At 39.8% G+C, this 17772-nt stretch overlaps 1 protein-coding gene across 6 annotated transcripts in view; it reads left to right on the top strand.

Moving 5' to 3' along the window:
* Nucleotides 1–17772, top strand: part of NEK11 (NIMA related kinase 11) — a 195823-nt gene that overhangs the window by 174200 nt on the left and 3851 nt on the right. For 2 of the 6 annotated variants that reach the window (XM_090046397.1, XM_090046399.1), the window contains exon 15: nt 12112–16860. In XM_090046397.1, coding sequence (XP_089902523.1) covers nt 12112–12316 — 205 coding nt within the window. In that variant the 3' untranslated portion in view covers nt 12317–16860. Of the gene's footprint in view, nt 1–2819; nt 2901–12111; nt 16861–17772 lie in introns of those variants that run through there. The other 4 variants (XM_090046393.1, XM_090046395.1, XM_090046396.1 and 1 more) reach the window with 3 other exon arrangements.

Here is a 17772-nt window from a genome sequence, read left to right as displayed (position 1 = left end):
TTACAGATGTGCTTGATAATGATTTAACTAATTAAAATGCAAAAACCATTCATCAGCACCTAGGTAGGACATTAACTGTTTGCTCCATTGTTTTGTGTCTTCCATAGTATCATTACTTTAATTCTATGGTTATCTAAAAGAACAATCACTGGATTTTTTTTCTTTTTATTCGAAGTGAAAAAGCTGAGTCATTGTATAGTGCTAGATTTCAAGCATATATCCCATCATATGTGTAAATTGTAAAGGTGTGAGCCTGGTTTTCACTGCAGGTGTGGAAAGCCCTGAATGCCACAGAAATTGTATAGCTCCAGCATACCTTGTGAAGGCAGGGTGACGGGGACCCATCTAGAGCATCTGCACTCTTGTGTGTAGGGTGTTTGGTGAAGGGATTAGTGGATTTGGAACTATGCACAATCCATCTGTCAAAGTTTGATTTCGTGAAATGACTTCATTGCAGTTCCATTCCTGCTACAGCTCTCCCAAGTGTTTATTCGGCTTTCTTGGATATTTGTGGGGAGGGTTGGGCAAATTCAAACCAAACCATGCTAACTGTGATTTACTCTATTAACATATTATAATATTTAGTGGATACAGCCAAAATGCCTATCAAAATTAACTGTCGGCTGCTAAATATGACATACTTCATTAATAATTCATTGACACCAGAAAAAAAACTTGATTCTAAATAAAGAAGCCTATCAATATAAACATTATAAGTGTTATCTCAGCCTTTTTTATGATTGATCTCTGCATGTGCTGTGTTAAAAAAGCAAACATTGAAGAATAAGGTGTTCCTTAACTATAAAGATTTCACTTTTATGCAAGGGCAATTGCAGTACAACCTTGCTACACTGAACTCCCATGAGACTAGAAGAAAAGTTCATTTAAAAAGGGTGTTTGCTGTAATAGGATTAGTCAACTTGCTGCATTATAACAATGAAAAATCAGTTCCTGCTGTTGGGTTCATTAAATGTTTCTGACAAATCATTTGCTGTAAACAGAGTTCGTTATTACATGGTTGTAGTGTATTTGAAGCTCACTTGTACTTTACAGGGGATTTTAAATGTTAGCTCTACTCTCCTTGCCAGCTAAAACCAAATAAGATAGACATTCCCTTTTGTTATTTATGTGCCAGAAAATTTAATAAAATTCTCTGTTAAATTTTAAATGATTAATGTTCAGGCAATTAACATGTATTTGCCATTCAGATGGAAAAAAAATCTAGGCTGTTATTTTCAAAAGGGTCTGAGGCAGTTAGATACCCAGAATTAGAGTTTCAAAGGTGTCTAGGCACCTATTTGTGGGATAAATATTTCAAAAGTACCAAAGCAGATGAGATTCCTAATACTGTGTGCAGGGCAGGTCCAACCATTAGGTAAACTAGGCAGTTGCCTAGGGCACCAAAATTTGCAGGGTGCCAAAATTATATGCAGAACCAAATAACAGGAACATCATTCTAAATAACAGCCCGAGCCAGCTACAGCTCCACCTTGGTCTAAGACCTTTGGTTCGGTAAGGGGAGAAAGACCTCTGAAAAGATCTCAAAGGACGGATCACTAGAATCACAACTCCTACCTTTTCAACTCTCAAGCAGACTTATGACAAGAGTATACCACTGGCAACATCATCCTAAAGGATGAACCCCTACTCCTATATCATCTTACAGCTCGTGACACTGATTTCTTACACCTTCCTTCTCCGTTCCAACTACCCTTTTTTAAATATAAAGCACCCTAGATTTCATCAGTTGCATTTAAGATTTTTGTCAAGAGTAAGACAACCAAAATACGCTGACTCCGAGTACAAATATGTATTGTACCTGTAATTCAGGAAACAGGCTTCAAGGTAGGAATTTCTTGGTTCAGTTTCGTAGATCTCATTTGATTTATATGATGTAGAACTGATGTACAAATGTAGTTATTATCATAGGTACACCTGAGTGGTAGTGCTTAATACTCTCAATTTTATAATGTCTAGAAATGTCCACGTGGCATGGCAGGAGATATGATTGTGTGGGTCATGCATTAGATCATATCACACCTTCGTTTGCACATGGAGGGCCCCTTAAGTGCATAATCTGTTTAAACCTTTGTTACTGCTATGCAGCTTTTTGCATCTTTAAGTGCCTAAAGTACCTTTGCAAATCTTGAGACATTCCCATTGAGAGCTGGTAGTCTTTGGATGTATAAATCCTCCTAGGCCTCTGAAAATCCTAGCCCTACTGCTCATGCTTGCTACTTTTTACCCCATTTTATTTGGTATTTATTCACCCAGTGATGAAATTGTGAAGCACCTCCATAGAGTATATTATGCCTGTTCCTTTTTTAATTTGGGATCCCCTTACACTGCTGTGGATGTGTAAAAGGACTTCAAAGTAAACTTGAACGTAATACACACAGTTTCCAAGGCCCTATTGCATGATCAAAACTTGTTTAAAGAGGCCCCTTCACAGTATAAATGTGAATTGGGCATACTACATTTATTATATTAAGACTTCATATATTTAAAGGCGCCTTAAATTCTACAGCAGCCTTTTTACATTAAAATTTCTTTTGAATATTATTGTTAAAATGTACTACAAGAGCTAAAATGATAACATTGTAGGTTTGATTAATTTAATTTACATAATTTTGTCATTTGTTGCCCAATTTTCCATTTCTTACCAACACTATTATTTAGAGAGCCTGGTGAAAAATTACGTTGGAAAATTGTTACCTAGCCTGCAGTGTTCTTGTTATTAGTGATGATGAACCAAGTAAAACTTCTTGTTCGCTGATTCTGTTAATCTGACTTTTCACATGACTTCATGTGTTTTGCAGCTTTGACACTGTAGAGTCATTCGTGAATAGGAAATGGGTCTCTTACATCCAGTAGTAACTTTTAATGCAAGATAGCAAAAGGTGATTATTTTTTTTTCCTTTATTCAAATAAATAACCATCTACATTTATGGTGCTGTTTTATTGGTTCATTCAGTCATATACATAAGTCTGCATATCCCTTTTTTCCCAATTTTCAAATTCTAGTTAAAAAATTACCTTATGGAAGGAGAAATGTCCTCTGCTTCTGATCATATCATGGATCATCTTTCATTGGGGGCATGCCAACAGAGAACCACTGAAGTCCAGTCTCCTTAAAAATGTAGCGTAAACCCTCAGTTACCACACTGAGTGTACTGTTATTTTATATGTTCAGTTACTCTCCTGTCATTGCAGCGCTAGGGCATTGGCCCTCATCTCTGCTTATTATGTATGGCAAGTTGTCAGGTGTTCTTAGTGTGTCCAGGTTTGTGCCTAGGTGTGTGTGAGGGCTCGAAGTAGAGATCTGGGGGAAAATTTTAATAAACGGTTGCCTACATTTGCAGGCGATGGGATTTGATAGTCCACAAAGGTCCTCCCAGTCCTCGAGTCCTAACTACATAATTATTGGTGGGGTTTTTTTTTTTTTTGTTTTTTTTTTTAATGGCAACCATTGCCTTTCCGAACATCAATGAACAAACAGTTGGGTGTTCTGTGGGGGGAAAAAAACCCAAAAAACAAAAAAACCCCCAAAACTGATATTCATACACACTCACACCTGCTTTGTTATAAATGAAACAATAGGAAAAGTGAATCAGATCTAAAATTCAGTGTACTGTCAATCTTTGCCTGATCTGGCTCATGTTGTACACTGTGACAGTGCTAAAAACGAATATTCACTAAATTGATTTTAGTGAAGTGAGAGAATGTTAGCTTGCTTAGCATATTATTGCAATCTGTGAACTGTGTGTTTAGATCATTTTCTTTGTAGGATCTGAACTACATCACTTGAGACTAAGGACCTGGTTTTTTTTTATATATATATATATATATATATATATATAATAAAAATATGGGGTGTGCAAAGTGGACCCTACTTGATTTGGATTCGACCCAAATCAGGACAGTGATTCAATTCATTGATTCAATTTACTGTCCCCTATTTGATTTGGTTGATTCTGAATGTGAAGATTCGATGCTGATTCAGAGAATCACAGATTCAGACATAGACACAGCTTTAAATATTTTTTTCTACATACCTCAAGGTACCAGCGCAGCTTGTGAATGTTGCGTTGCTGGGGTGGATGGAGAGTCCCACAGGGGCGCGGAGGGACTCCCTGCATGCTCGGTGGTGAGCCCAGAAGTGGACCAACGTACTTCTGATCTTTGACACTAGGGACTCATTTGTGACTAGGAAATGGGTCTCATATAAATACGAATTTATATAAAAATATATATAAACAATATATAAAAATTATATAAATATTTATACATAAACAATATGTGTGTGTGTGTATATAATAGAACATATGATTAATATTAAATAAAACATTAATAATATAAATTATATCCAGGAGAATGGTAAATGGTGACTGATTTCATAGTGAACGCTCTTGTGGAGCTGTTATATATGATGTAATTTCATTTCTCATTAAATGGACAGTTACTAAGCTGACAAATCTGAAGAAGACATGTTAAGATGGATTGAAAAGTAACATTCTAATAGGAGCTGGTTAAAAACCAGTCTCAGTGCTGTAACTGTTACATATTGTTTACATTACAGAATAGTAGTCTTACTGCAACCTGCTTCAAAACTAAAATAGAGACAGAAAACTCTTTGTCACACTGATATACGTTATTGTAATCAAACAACAGCCATTTTGTCTTCCTTCTATAATTATTTTAGTGTGGTAGCATTGATCTTTGCTAGTAAGACAGATAATTTTTACACAGCTGACACAGACTATGTTTAATGTCTAGGAATTGCTTATTTTGATCGCTGATATATTGGCTTATAAACCTTATTTATTGCTTGTGCCCTGAGGCCCCTCTGCTTCATTACGTTACTTCTATAGGTAAAAGCAGAGGAGATGAGGGCCCTGGCAATGCCCTGTCACTAACAAAATGGAAACAGTTGGTTAATAGCTGATTGTTCATATATATATATATATATATATATATATATATAGGTGATTGAGTTGGAAGAAATTTTTCAGTCAAAACTTTTTTTTTTTTTTTTTTACAAACAAAACTACAGATTTCAGGCAACTTAAATATTTTACAAATTTCTCCATAAAGGGCAGAAAAACAATGTTTCTTCTTGACATTGTTATTTGAAATTTAAAAAGCAAAATAATTCATCTATGTTTTCTCTATAAATTCACATCAGTGTAATTTTAAAAAGTTACAGACAAACTTGACAGGTAACTAAAAGTTTGTTCAATCAGAAATTCTTTTTTGATGCTTCGGTTTGCCAGAAAAATAGAAAAAAACCCCCCACTCAAAATAACTTTCCCCCTACTTTTTTGGGTTCCAGCAATTAAATGGAAAAAAACCCCAACAAATTGTTGCTTGCATAACTCTAGTAGAAATATATTTTGCTGAGCGTCATTCATTCTGCCAGAACAAATCTTCATAGGACATGGCAGGACAAAACAGCTAAAAAGTACCAGAGGATCTGGACTTTAATTTGTACTAGTACCTGCCAGAAAGGCAGTGAATGTTTCCATAAATGATAAGTTTGTAATAAACTGTTGCTAGCTGCAAACAATAAAGCCTTGGTAGGTCATCTGGATTCCAGCACATGATTATAGTCTCAGTGCCAAGACAAATGGTTTTTAGTTCTCAGCATTGTGCATGGACCACCCCTGACAAAATGAATATCTGTTGTATCTTTTCACCAAGTATTTTTATAATTTCAGTATTCAATACATAGCCAACAGCAATAGCATGGCCTGTTTTCAATTTACACTTCTCTCAAGAGCAGATGTCAGCTTCAATTATTGTTTTGCAAATTCATTTTTGTCAGTTAATGAAATTCACTGGAGAATAATATCACAAGTATTGTTTCCAGCTGTCTGAATAAAGCTTTATATAATATATTTCCTTTTACCCCATGGGGAAACTTATTCCAAATATGCCTTAGACTTCACAGATCTTTCAAGTAGGACATCAGAGAGCTTTCTATGATATCTAATTATGGTGTCTTAATGCAGGAATTATGAAGTAATTAAGGATGTATTAGGAAAATAATCATTGCATCGTCATATAAATAATTTTTCAGTCAGCAGTAATGTAATGAAAGTGGAAATCCATGGAGCCCTGAAGGTGAAAGTAGTTGCTGATCTTCAACAATTAAAGTTCTGTCCCTTTCTTGTATGTAATATCTTCTTCTTGTCATACACAACCTTTTTGTAATCCTATAAACAATGTGCCCTTCTTCAGACACTGCTGTATTGCATCCTTCATATTGTCATGTTCTGAAATCTTATCTCAGATTTGAAAATAAGCTGCTTGTGCTTCAGAAGTGACTTTATAAAGAATATTAGTTGAAGCGTACAGTGATCTTACCAGTGGAACTCAAAATACTTTACAAAAAAGCCTTTGCCATGCTTTTCTGAATCGGGAACAATTTATAACATTAGTTTATGGCTGATAGGCAGCAATGATGATCATACAATTTAATGGGAGGATATCTTAAGGAGAAAAAAAATATTTTTTTCATGGCAGCTGTGATAAAAATTGCACAGGCCACTGTTCTTCCTTTTAGTATAGCAAATATCCAACAGCATAATGCTTTATGTGGAAACATTTGAGGAAGTATGGAACAGAATTTGACATCAAAATTTAAGGTGTTAATACAGGGCTGAGAAGTAGAGTGATGACACTGCTTTTGAAGGAGAAATATTGGGTTTGCAGATGAGTGACTAGAAACACCACAGCCAGGTCCTGATTGAAATGGGATTTTCTAGTTTTAGTACTAAGTACTTCTTCTGGTCTGTCGAGAGATGCTGTTCTAACGGAGAGCAGAATTTGGTCTGGTGTATTTGAAATGTGTTCAGTTTTTAAATATTGGAGTGATCTTAATGGCTTTTGAATTTATCATTTTAATGATGAAGAATGCTGTCCTCAATCCTTAGCTGCATTCTAGCACTGCTTAGTGCACTGGAGGAAGTTGGTTTTATGCTCCCCTTTTGTCCCTTTTCCTGGTGGGCAAGGGAATTATTGGAGAAAATTATTGGGTTTGAGGAAAACAGATCATGTAAAGTATGCATACATGTATGTGTGCATACCTCTCTTTGCTCATTAATGCACGCCCCAGGAAGTACAAAACAGGGCGTTTAACCATATAAAGCCTATTTAGACATGTAAGTGTCTTATCTGAATGTACAGTCAAGAGAGCCACATGCACAGATGTAAGAAACTGTATCTAACTTGCAGGTATGCCTTTTAGGAAATGACACGGGGATACAAAATTGTTACTGGCCTATTTCTGATGCAGGGCCATGACCATATGGAAAAGACTGGTATCACCTCCCAGTAGTCTTGATTCTGGTATCACCCTCATTTTACATTAGTCTGTCAATTAATTGTATCTGGCTTGCAGCTGCCCCTGCAGTGCTCAACATGGGGCCAAACCCCTCCCACTCCTGCCTAGGACAGCCGGCGCCGTGCTCTGGCCTGCACCCGCCCTGTGCCCACCAATGACACTGCCCCAGCCAGCACACACAGGAGCAGGCTACTCCTGCTGCAGCCACCCAGGTACTGCTCGGGTCCCCGCCACCTCCAGCTGCTCCTTCTCCTGCTGTGCTCTAGCCTCAGTATGCAGGGCTCCAGCTCTAGCTCCAGGTCCCAGCTGCCTTCCACCCACTCAGCCACGTGGAGCAATGAGCAGCCGCTTCCAGGCAGCTGAGTGGGTGGAAGACAGCCCTGCCGGGAAGATGTGCATGCTGGCTGGGGCTGAGGCAGTACTGTTGGCAGGTATGAAGCAGGTGTGAGGGGGAGCATGGTGTGGGCTGCCATGGGCAAGAGCAGGCAGGACTCAGCCCCATGCAGAGTGCCACAGGGGCAGCCATGGATCGGATGGGGGGGGGGGTTGGACCACACCTGTACCTACACCTGCACTGCACTGTCCAGGCAAGCCCTGCTGCATGTGCCCCCTGCCCCATTCCCCCTTTCCTCCCACCTACTGCTGGCACACAGGGCCCCCACCCCACCCCCACACAAAATAGAAGAGTAAGACTATTTTGAGCTATTATATAATCACTTCCATATCCCCTACTCAAAAAAGCATAAATCAGGACAAAAATTATTTTTGAAATAAATTAAAATATGGTATAGTTTATATTTGATTTTTAATATAGGATTTTTTGTATCTATAATTTGTTAAAAATAAATCTTCTGAATGATTTTGTGTGTGGCCCTCAACAACTAACCCAAACTTATTAAGTGGCCCTCCAGCCAAAATAATTGCCCACCTCTGGTGTAAATCCTTTGATGTCAGTAGAGGTATGTTTGATTTAATGGGGTATAAATGAAGTCTGACAGTAAAGTATATACGAAATTTTCTCGAATAAATTCTCTCCCTCTTTTGCCTCCCCCAGAAATATGTTATATGGCAAATGACTTTTCCTAAACTCTGAAATTCAAATTGCAGCTAAATGGTTTCTCTTGTGAATGCAGAGGTTAAGATTTTTGACACTCACTCCTTAGTTGTCTACCTTTGAACATTTTCCCTAAACCCACTGGTATTGAGTTTTATACAGATTAGTTTTCTTGGATGTTAATTTGCACGCTCTATCAACCTAAACAGAAAAGATATAGTTCACAGGTCACATTTATTAGCACAAGAGTGGCTCCAGAGATGCTTGTTTATTTTTTATCACCTTTAAATAGATAGGAAGGCTGATAAATTTAAACACATAACTTTAGAAAAAAACAGTAAATGGAACGCTGCAGTAGAAATGACTTTAAAATATTTTCTTATGAAGTATTTTAACCTCTGCAATGTTTCTGCTTCAGTTGCGTTAAGGCAGGGCTGTCCAGCTGGCAGCTCATGGGCTGCATTCAGTTCTTAAGGGGTTAACATGTGGTCCCCAGGCCCCCACCTGGCAGCCATGGCCCTCACCTGGCAGCCACTACCCCCATGGCTCTGGCAGTTTGGTGGCCAGAGGATCCAGGCTCCTCCTCCAGTCTTTGTTTCCTATCTCTGCTCGTGGAGTCAGGGGTGGGGATGGGGTTGGGAGGTAGAAGGGTGGTGGAAGGGTGCTGTACATGCAGCAGGGAGAAATCTGGGCTGCACATGCAGCAGGGGAGAGTGGGAATGCCTAGTCTGTGTGCATGGCAGGGAAAAGCCGGGCCACCTAGGCTATGGGTGCAGTGGGGGAGAGTAGGAGTGTCTTGCACGCATAGGAGAGGAAAACTGAGCTGCCTGGGCTGTGAACACAGCAAAGGAGACCCTGGGGATCTGAGACTCATGTGGTGTGTGGCGCTATGATCTGTAGCCTGCATGGCATGCAGCACCCCCTCCCCCTCACGACTGTCCAGAAGTTGGATACCCCTGTGTTGAGATATTTACTTTATTGGCAAACAGAGGATTTTATTTGACTCTTTTTCAATGAGCTAAACTCCAGGTTGGCCTCAGCTGAAGACTAGTTCACTTGCAAGGTTTTAATTTGTCTCCTAACCAGCACTAGAGACAGAGATTTCCAGCAGGTGCAGGGAAGACAGGCCTGTGGAGATTCAAGATTGCCTCCATGAGAAAGGTGCATCTCATCTTTCTTCACTACCAGAGCCTAACCTTGCTCTTGTATTATGAGTCAGCAGGGGGACACAGCATATTGCTGAACAGCAGATCAGAAGACGGATGAAATGCATGCAAAGACAGTGGTAGGAGGAACTTGTATTTAGTTCTGGTTGGGTGCGGCAGCAGAATAGTAATCTGTCCATCAGTCAAGAAACCTTTAAAAGTGCTGTGGGCTGCTTCATCTAGAATGCTTTTTAATATGTTTTCCCTGCAACCTTTTATATGCTAATGGAAAGATTTAGTGTTACCAATTATGCACAGTGTTTCACACAGAAGAAAATAAGAAATAGCAAACTAAACATTTTTTCCTTATTTTCTCTACCATCACTGTTTTCTAAAAACACCAGAGCCTATTAAATAGGAGTTTCAGGGTGCTCTGGTACTTTTGTAACATTATTGTCCCATTACTTCTATGTCAGAGGACTGGGGAGATGATCCCAACTGAAACCCAAACCCTACAAATAAGTATGGAGCAGCTTGTTATCATATGCAGGGTCTTCATAAAGTCCTTGTGCACTTTTAAACTTAGGTTGTGGGTATGATAGAACCAATCTGTAAATGACATTTAAAACCAAATTTATTAAAGTTTTCAGCCATTAAATCCTACATGGTGCTATTCCATTTCCTTTCTCAGTGAGACAAAGGACTTGGAAATGTATACTAAGCATCATCCTAATAGTAGACCAGTCACTACCAGTTATCAAAGGTGTAGGTGAGGACATTATAATACCTTGAGAATGCTGAAGTCTGAATCTCTCAGTCAACATCCAAGTGTGTGAGACAGAATGCAACAGATTTGCAAAGACATCCCACCCCTTCAAAATGATACTCAGATCTTAAAATACATCAGGATTCTTTTTGTTAGGCCATGTGACTCTTTCCATCACTTCAGCTCATTAATTATTTTGGCTGTAAAGAATTTTCAACAATAAAAATTATGGGGTACCAAATCTATGTAAAATAAGGGTAGCTGTGAAGGCATAAGAATGAAATCCAGGAAAAATGAAGGACACTTTTAGTCCATGCTGAGAACACCAGTCTAGTGGACCCAGGAAAATAGATGCTTCTAATTTATTTTAGCATATGGCAAATATGTTAAATGAAACTCTTAAGCTATTTTGAGAAACTATATTCAAGAATGGCTGTATGCCAGGATAAAATCCCAGGGGAAATCCTGTACTATCTATTTGGTATTGAACTACTGGAAAAAGTACAAAAACGCTGAAAGGAGAGACTGTCTGTTGCCACTGCTGCTATCAGAAATCAGTTAAGGTTATGTATGCAAATTGCTGGAATTTGTGCAAGGGACAACTCTGATCTAAAAAAAACCACTCAAGAGAAAGGAAATGACACAGATAAAGTTTCATGTGCAGCCATAATTCTTTCCCTTTGTGCATGGGTATTATGATACAGTGTTGGACAATCCCATATTTTGACCAACTAATACACTGTGGTGCATTTATTAACCTAAAGAGGACCTGAGTGAATGAGAGGGGCTGTCTTAAGAGCCCCCTGTAAGTTCTTTACTACTCACTTCAAATTCTGAAACACAATAGTTTATATATACTTGTCATATTTTGTAAGGGTAAAGTGCAAACTTTTATAGCACACTGCAGCTCAGTGCTGGTAAGGTCCCAATCCTGCAATAACTACATGCTATGTGGATGGTCCTACATGGAACTCAAGTGAAAGATATGGAGGAGAGTTTGTTTGTTTGCTAAATGGTGTGACCTCCCTCTGGTTATGTTTAAGAAGGAGTTTGGTTCAAGTGATGTAATGAACAGAATCTTCTTTGCAAGCACATGTACTTCAGGAACATGTAGTTTTTAACAGAGTAAAAGGGAAAGTTTCTCTCTGATCCTTTTATGAACATACTGGCTGCACACTGTTTGTAGGTTGTCACAAGAGTTTCAAACCTTCTGGTGTGTTAAAATTCAGTTCTCAGTCTTGCAGTTTTGAACCAGACCCTCCCTGTAAATCAGTGTTCAGTGACTATGAGTGTTTTTCATCACCAAAGTACAGATGTGTCTTCTGATAAAGAAGAATAATGTCTGTTCAGTTCTTACTACATCTTGTACAAAAGTTTCCCTATCTTTTGATAAGAGTTTAAGGGATGATTTATGAAATGTGATATTTTTTTTCTCACAATATGCCACTGACATCTGGCTTGATATAATTCTGTAAAATCCAGAAGCAGTAAGTATGCATGTGTGAACTAGGTTTACTGTAAAAGAAGTCATAAAATTGGACATTGGGCTGGAACTCTGGCTCCCACGAAGACAACGACCGAACTTCCACTGAGTTCAGCAGGGCCAGAATTTTAACCTAGGGCTATCGCTTTTATATTCAGTTTAGTCATAGGAAAGTTCTATAGGGAGTTTTGGTCCTTAGACTGGCACACATATTGGATGCAAAAAGATACAGTCGTTGATGTCCAGTGTCAGTTGCTTTATTTAAATATGGAATATGGATTCATTTGAATTTGACACATATGTAATATTTGTTCACAGATCAGCAATTCAGAAGTTGGGATCGGAAGTATTTGAAAGGGTTTATAGCTATCTCAAGCAAGCAAGACAGCAGAATACAAGTGAGGATGAGGTCAAGGAATACCTAGAAAAAGTGGTTTCTAGAGCAAGTGACTGTTTTGAAGTGGATCAACTTCTTTACTTTGAGGAACAGCTGTTTGCTTCAGCAGGAGATGCTCAAATGTAAAAGGTACAGCAAGACTGGACAAAGCTGGAGTTTGGTGAAATTGCTGTCAACAAATAAGTATTGATTACTGGGGTACATGATGGGGCATAGCACTAGGACACTGAAGAAATGATTCATATATATATGTGTATGTGTGTATATCAAAATCTTTTTCCCATTTGTATTGTTCCATAAGGATATGCATTCTTTTAGGCCTCAATTCTACTTCCAGAGCATGACCCTATATTCTCCAAAGTCAAAAAACCTCACATTGATATTAGTGGGCTGAAATTAGGGTCCCAGTGAGGTCAACAGGAGTTCTGTTATTGATTTCTGAAGTAGTAGGCCTATCAGTCCTATTGGAGCATGACACTCCACAACGTACCTGTAGGTTTTATTGCATTAGGGCTTAGAGAACAGTATGCGAATACGCACATTCATGTGCATGGATCTGTGTGTGAACATGTAATTACTAATCAAGAGCTGCTTATTACTCATTGTTCTGATAAAGGCCCATATTTCACCTTCATCTTCTCAGTTAAAATCTGAGTGGATGCATCTACACATACGCTTTACTGCTGAGTTGACTAATTAGCTCTGCAGTAAAGCTTCACTGTCCACATGTGTGCCAATATTAGGGCACAGTAAATTAATTAACTCCACAGCCATTACTGTACATTCCTGATGGCACATGGGTTGTTCCTGACCCTACTGCACAGTAGCTCTTAGCTACTTACCATGATACTGAAGTTACTGCTATCTCAATTGCTAGCCCACCAATGCTACAGCAACATAGTGTCTCATGTTGGTTCTCCCCAACCAAATTAATTTCAGACTCCCTGCTGTCATTTCTTCCATTATGTGATCTTGCAGTGTTCAGTGCAGCACTTGTGAAGGGCTCAGGTATGGATTGGGCATCTCTGACACCATAAATTATTTTTGTCTGATCTTGGGCCATTTATTCACAGGTGGGCAGATCAGCCATTTATCCTCTTGATGCCTCAGTTTTCCTATCTGTAAGACAAGAATAATACTGCCTTTGTGAAGGGTTTTAACATCTTCTGAAGCAAAGTGTTGTATAAGTATAATCTTATTCTATTTTAGCATTACAACAGACTGTAGAAATAGCAAATTTGCACAAATAGACAAGCTATAACATTATGATACCTCCAGCACCCAATAATAGGAGACACCAACACAATCTGACTACAGCTTTCATTAGGAACACATGGCATTGTAGGTTGAAGGATGAACTCTACTTATCAACATTGAAATAGGACATATTTTCTATCTTGATTAAACTTGTGGTATAGTTTGTAGAGTTTGAGGGCTGTTGGTTATGACCAGGACTGCTTAATCTCCAGTCCACAGGCTAAATGCAGCCTGCAGAGCCATCACATGAGCTACCCACAGCTCAGGAAATTTAGTAGCGGATAACTGGTGGCCACTAATACAGCTATGCTCCCCTCTGCCAAATTCCCCAACCCAAAGCCCCATGTGCCCAACTGGAGCTAGGCAACACCTTCTTCCCCCTGCAGGACTGAGTTGGGGCTGAGCCATGCCCCTTTCCCCCACCACAAGGCTGGGCCCCTTTTCCCTGCAGAGCCAGACTGGGGCCAGATCATAATCCCCATCCCCCCAGCTGGGCCATGCCCTCTTTCCCCCCATGGGGCTGGGCTGGGGCTAGACCATGCCCCCTTTTCTCCCATGGGGCTAGGCCATGTCCCCTTCCCCCTAGGTCGGCTCTTACCCCCTTGCTGTGCCAGCCTTGGGCTCTGGATTGAAACCACCATCCTGCCCATGGTTATACCAGGCACTGCCCATCTGGCCTGCCAGGGAAAAGGTTTAACACCACTGGTCAAAACTAAAGTCTTTTCACATGATTTATCCAAGGTATTTTGGGCACCTGCTAGGCCTGGGCACCTGCTTCTTTGTTGCCATACTGAGCCCCTTTAAAAGCTGATGTGCCCAAAGCACAGGCAGCATTTTTTCCAAGAATCTGGAAATGCCTGGGGTCTGTAGGAGCTAGGTAGTCAACAAAGCAACCAGTAATTTATTTATGGTCAGAATGAAGTTTGGATTTGTGTTTTGGCCATAAAGGCCATCCTTGGGGAAATGCTCACTCTCTGATGTACAGAATTTTTGCTTTGATGCACATTAAAAAGAGATTATAATGGCCTTCAAAGTGACTTTGAGCATTTTCTTCTGTGTGGGGATATGTCCTCTGAGACACTGTCTGAGCCCTGAGGAGCTCTTCATCTCCTCCTACATGACACCAAATTCCTACCCTTGCAGGCTCCTCACTGACATCATCTTTTCTCCTCTTGAATGGGGAGGACCTGGGGACTCCCTTTTAAATCATGTTCCCTGCAGCAAGGATAGGACTGATAAAGGATATAGGCAGCTTTTCCTTGTTGGCCTTCATATACTGCTCACTCCAAACACATACAAGAAACTTAATGGAGTAATACTAAGTTCACAGGTCAAAAGAGTAGACAGAAAACTCATGAACACTCCTGTGTTCACTTAATTTATGCTACACTTACACTCAGGCTTAAGATTCCTAATAAAATATTTTTTTTACCCAAAGCTACAAGGGACATATTTTTCAGAGGAATCCATCGACTTGCTTTGTGTGTGTGTGTGTGTGTGTGTGGGGTGGGGGGAGAGCAAGAAAATAACGATAAGAAAGGTGACATCTTCTAAAATGCAGTTTAGCTGTCTATTCTATCTCTTGGAACTATTCTTTTTTTCTGAAAGACAAGTGAATTGGCAGCAGCCTGGGTAAAAGGGAGACTGCTTATGAAACAGATGGCTAGAGAATGCAGATTTGTTTGCCTCTGCCTACCACACAGGGATTTGAAACAGACACAGAGGATGGGAAATCTCCCTTGGGGCCAACATAAGTTCTTCAGAATTTTAACTGATTTGTCTTTAATTTTCTTCTTGACTTTTTGAACACAGAATGGTTGTATTGTCATCCAGACTGCTGTTCTCTTTACTGCACATCAGTATTCAAACCCATCAGCTTAAGTTGTTTAATTTATAACACCTTCCAGACAGAGAGCTCTCAAACCTTCACTAAGCCCTGGAGGAATCCCACTAAATCTCTGCTCAGCAATATTCACGGTTTTGTCTCCAGGAGGTCCATACCATTTTCTTTGGTTCTCAGACTAAGCACACAAGAAATCCTAGTGTCCTCATAGGTAGGCATCTGTAGTGCCCTCTCCCCTCTGCCAGCTCCCCTCCTTCCAAAAATGTTTTTCCTTGGCCAATAGAGGATCCAGGAATGGTGCAAGTGGGATATGTACCCCTCCGCACTTTGGCTACGTTGTGCAAGCACCATAAGCTCTGAGTTCACTGCCTGCTCAGCACAGCCCTCTGCTGAAGCTCCATGTTGTCAGTGAGCTCTGAGCTCACCAGCTGATCGGGGCAGGGTCTGGCCCCTGCTTTTGTGTGGCTCCAGAGCCTAGGGGGTAAATGTTGCTACTGTTTGCCCACCACTAGGGGACAAGTGGTAGTGGCCAGTACTCACCCTCTGGGTTCCAGACTCTCCCAAAAGCCACTATCAGCAGGAATGTAGTCAATTGGGAGAGTTGGTAAAGTGCCCAGAGCACAGACGCCTTCTTTTCTCATCATCTCATTTTAGACCAGAAGGTATATTTGAGATGGAAGATCTAGTTAAAATCATGAAATCTCTGGTTACTTTTACTAGTGGTGCTTACATTAAAAAAAAATGGACTTCATCTATACATTTACATCATGAATTACTTACAATGGCTAACAAAGGTACTGCACCAGTTAGATCTGCAACTGTATCATAAAGACTTTCAAAGTTAAAAGCACAATTTGAAATACATCTGACAGACATAAAAGCAATAAAAGAGATTCTACAGGTATGTCAAGGGGAAGAGGAAGAGCAGAAAAACCATAGGTCCTTTACTGAATGTGGAAGGCAATTTAGTTGTGGATGATTCAGAGAAGCTTGAAGTATTTAATGCCTCTTTTTACTTCAGTCTTCTCAACCAGGGACAGCTACCAGATGATGAGTACATAGGGCAGCAAAGATAGGGAAGGAGACAAACAGCCTAGAGTAATGCCCTCCCAATAGGGCTGTCAGTTCCACTCCAAATTCCAATATATCACCTGGAGTAATATACAAGCATTTGCCTCAGCCCATTTTACACTCATTTATTAAACATGGCAAACTTAACATACTTGACTAAAGCAGCCTTCAGTTTGGCAATGTTGGGAAAGTTATGTGTGTATGGGAATAGGTGTGTTCTCATAACTGTTGCCCTTGTTCTCTTCTGATTATATCTTGGTCCCTCCCTAACTTTACTAGTTACCTCCCAGGGATAAGAAGAAAAGAAAACCTGCCCTCTTTCCATGAAGAAACAGCAAATAAAAATGGACATTCCTTCAATTTTTTCAGCAAACCGTGTGGCTACATTGTGTAAATATGGTGTGTTTCTGACAGTTGTGTCGCAACAAAGCACATCCAAATTATTTTAGTTTCAACAGCTAACAAAGATACTACACCTGTTAGGTCTACAACTGTATCATGAAGATTTTCAACATCAAAAGCACAATTTGAAATGCCTCTGTGAGACATAACAGCAATAAAAGACATTCTACAAGTATGTCAAGAGTAAGAGGTCTCTAACTGAATGTGAAAGGCAACCTAGTTATGGATGATTCAGAGGAGGCTGAAGTATTTGATACCTTTTTTACTTTAGGCTTCAAAAATGGGGAGCTACCAAATGATGAGTGCAGAAATCTGCAAAGATAGGGAAGGAGCCAAACAGCCTAAAGTAATGGCAGAACAGGTTAAGGATTATTTAGAGAAGCTAGATGCTTTCAAGTTGGTGGGGCTGGTTGGGATGCATTGTAAGGTTCTAAAGAACTGGCTGAGCTAATTTTTCTCTTTGAGAACTCATGGAGGTTAGATGAGGTCCTGGATGACTAGAAAAGGGCACTTCTGGCCCATCATTAAGAAAGAGAAGAAGGAGGACCCAGGGAACTACAAACCAGTTAGCCTAACCGCTATACCTGGAAAGAGCATGGAACAGGTCCTCAAGTATTACATTGTGAAGCATGTAGAGAAGGTAAAGGAAGTGATCAGGAAGAGCTAGCATGGATTTGTCAAGAATAAGTTTGACCAACCTGATTTCCTTCTATGATACAATGATTCAATGTCACTATAGGTTTTATGGATGGGTGGAAGAAGGGGCGAAAGGGAAGGCAGTAGATATTATACACCTAGTCTTTAGGCTTTTCAAACTGTCTCTCACAACAGTCTCATTAACAAGCTAAGGAAATACAGACTAGATGAAAGTACTGTAAGGTGGATACATATTGGTTGGATGAGTAATCATGATGAGTAATCATTAGTAGCTCAATGTCTAGGTGGGAGGAAGTATCACGCGGGGTTCCACAGGAGTCTGTCCTAGGTATGGTATTGTTTAATATCTTCA

This window comes from Crocodylus siamensis, chromosome 5 (genome assembly GCF_052110815.1).
Source record: "Crocodylus siamensis isolate JL-2025a chromosome 5, ASM5211081v1, whole genome shotgun sequence".
In the NCBI taxonomy this organism is placed as follows: Eukaryota; Metazoa; Chordata; order Crocodylia; family Crocodylidae; genus Crocodylus; species Crocodylus siamensis.
The sequence above is the reverse complement of the archived record's forward strand: the minus strand, read 5'-3'. Positions and strand labels throughout refer to the sequence as shown.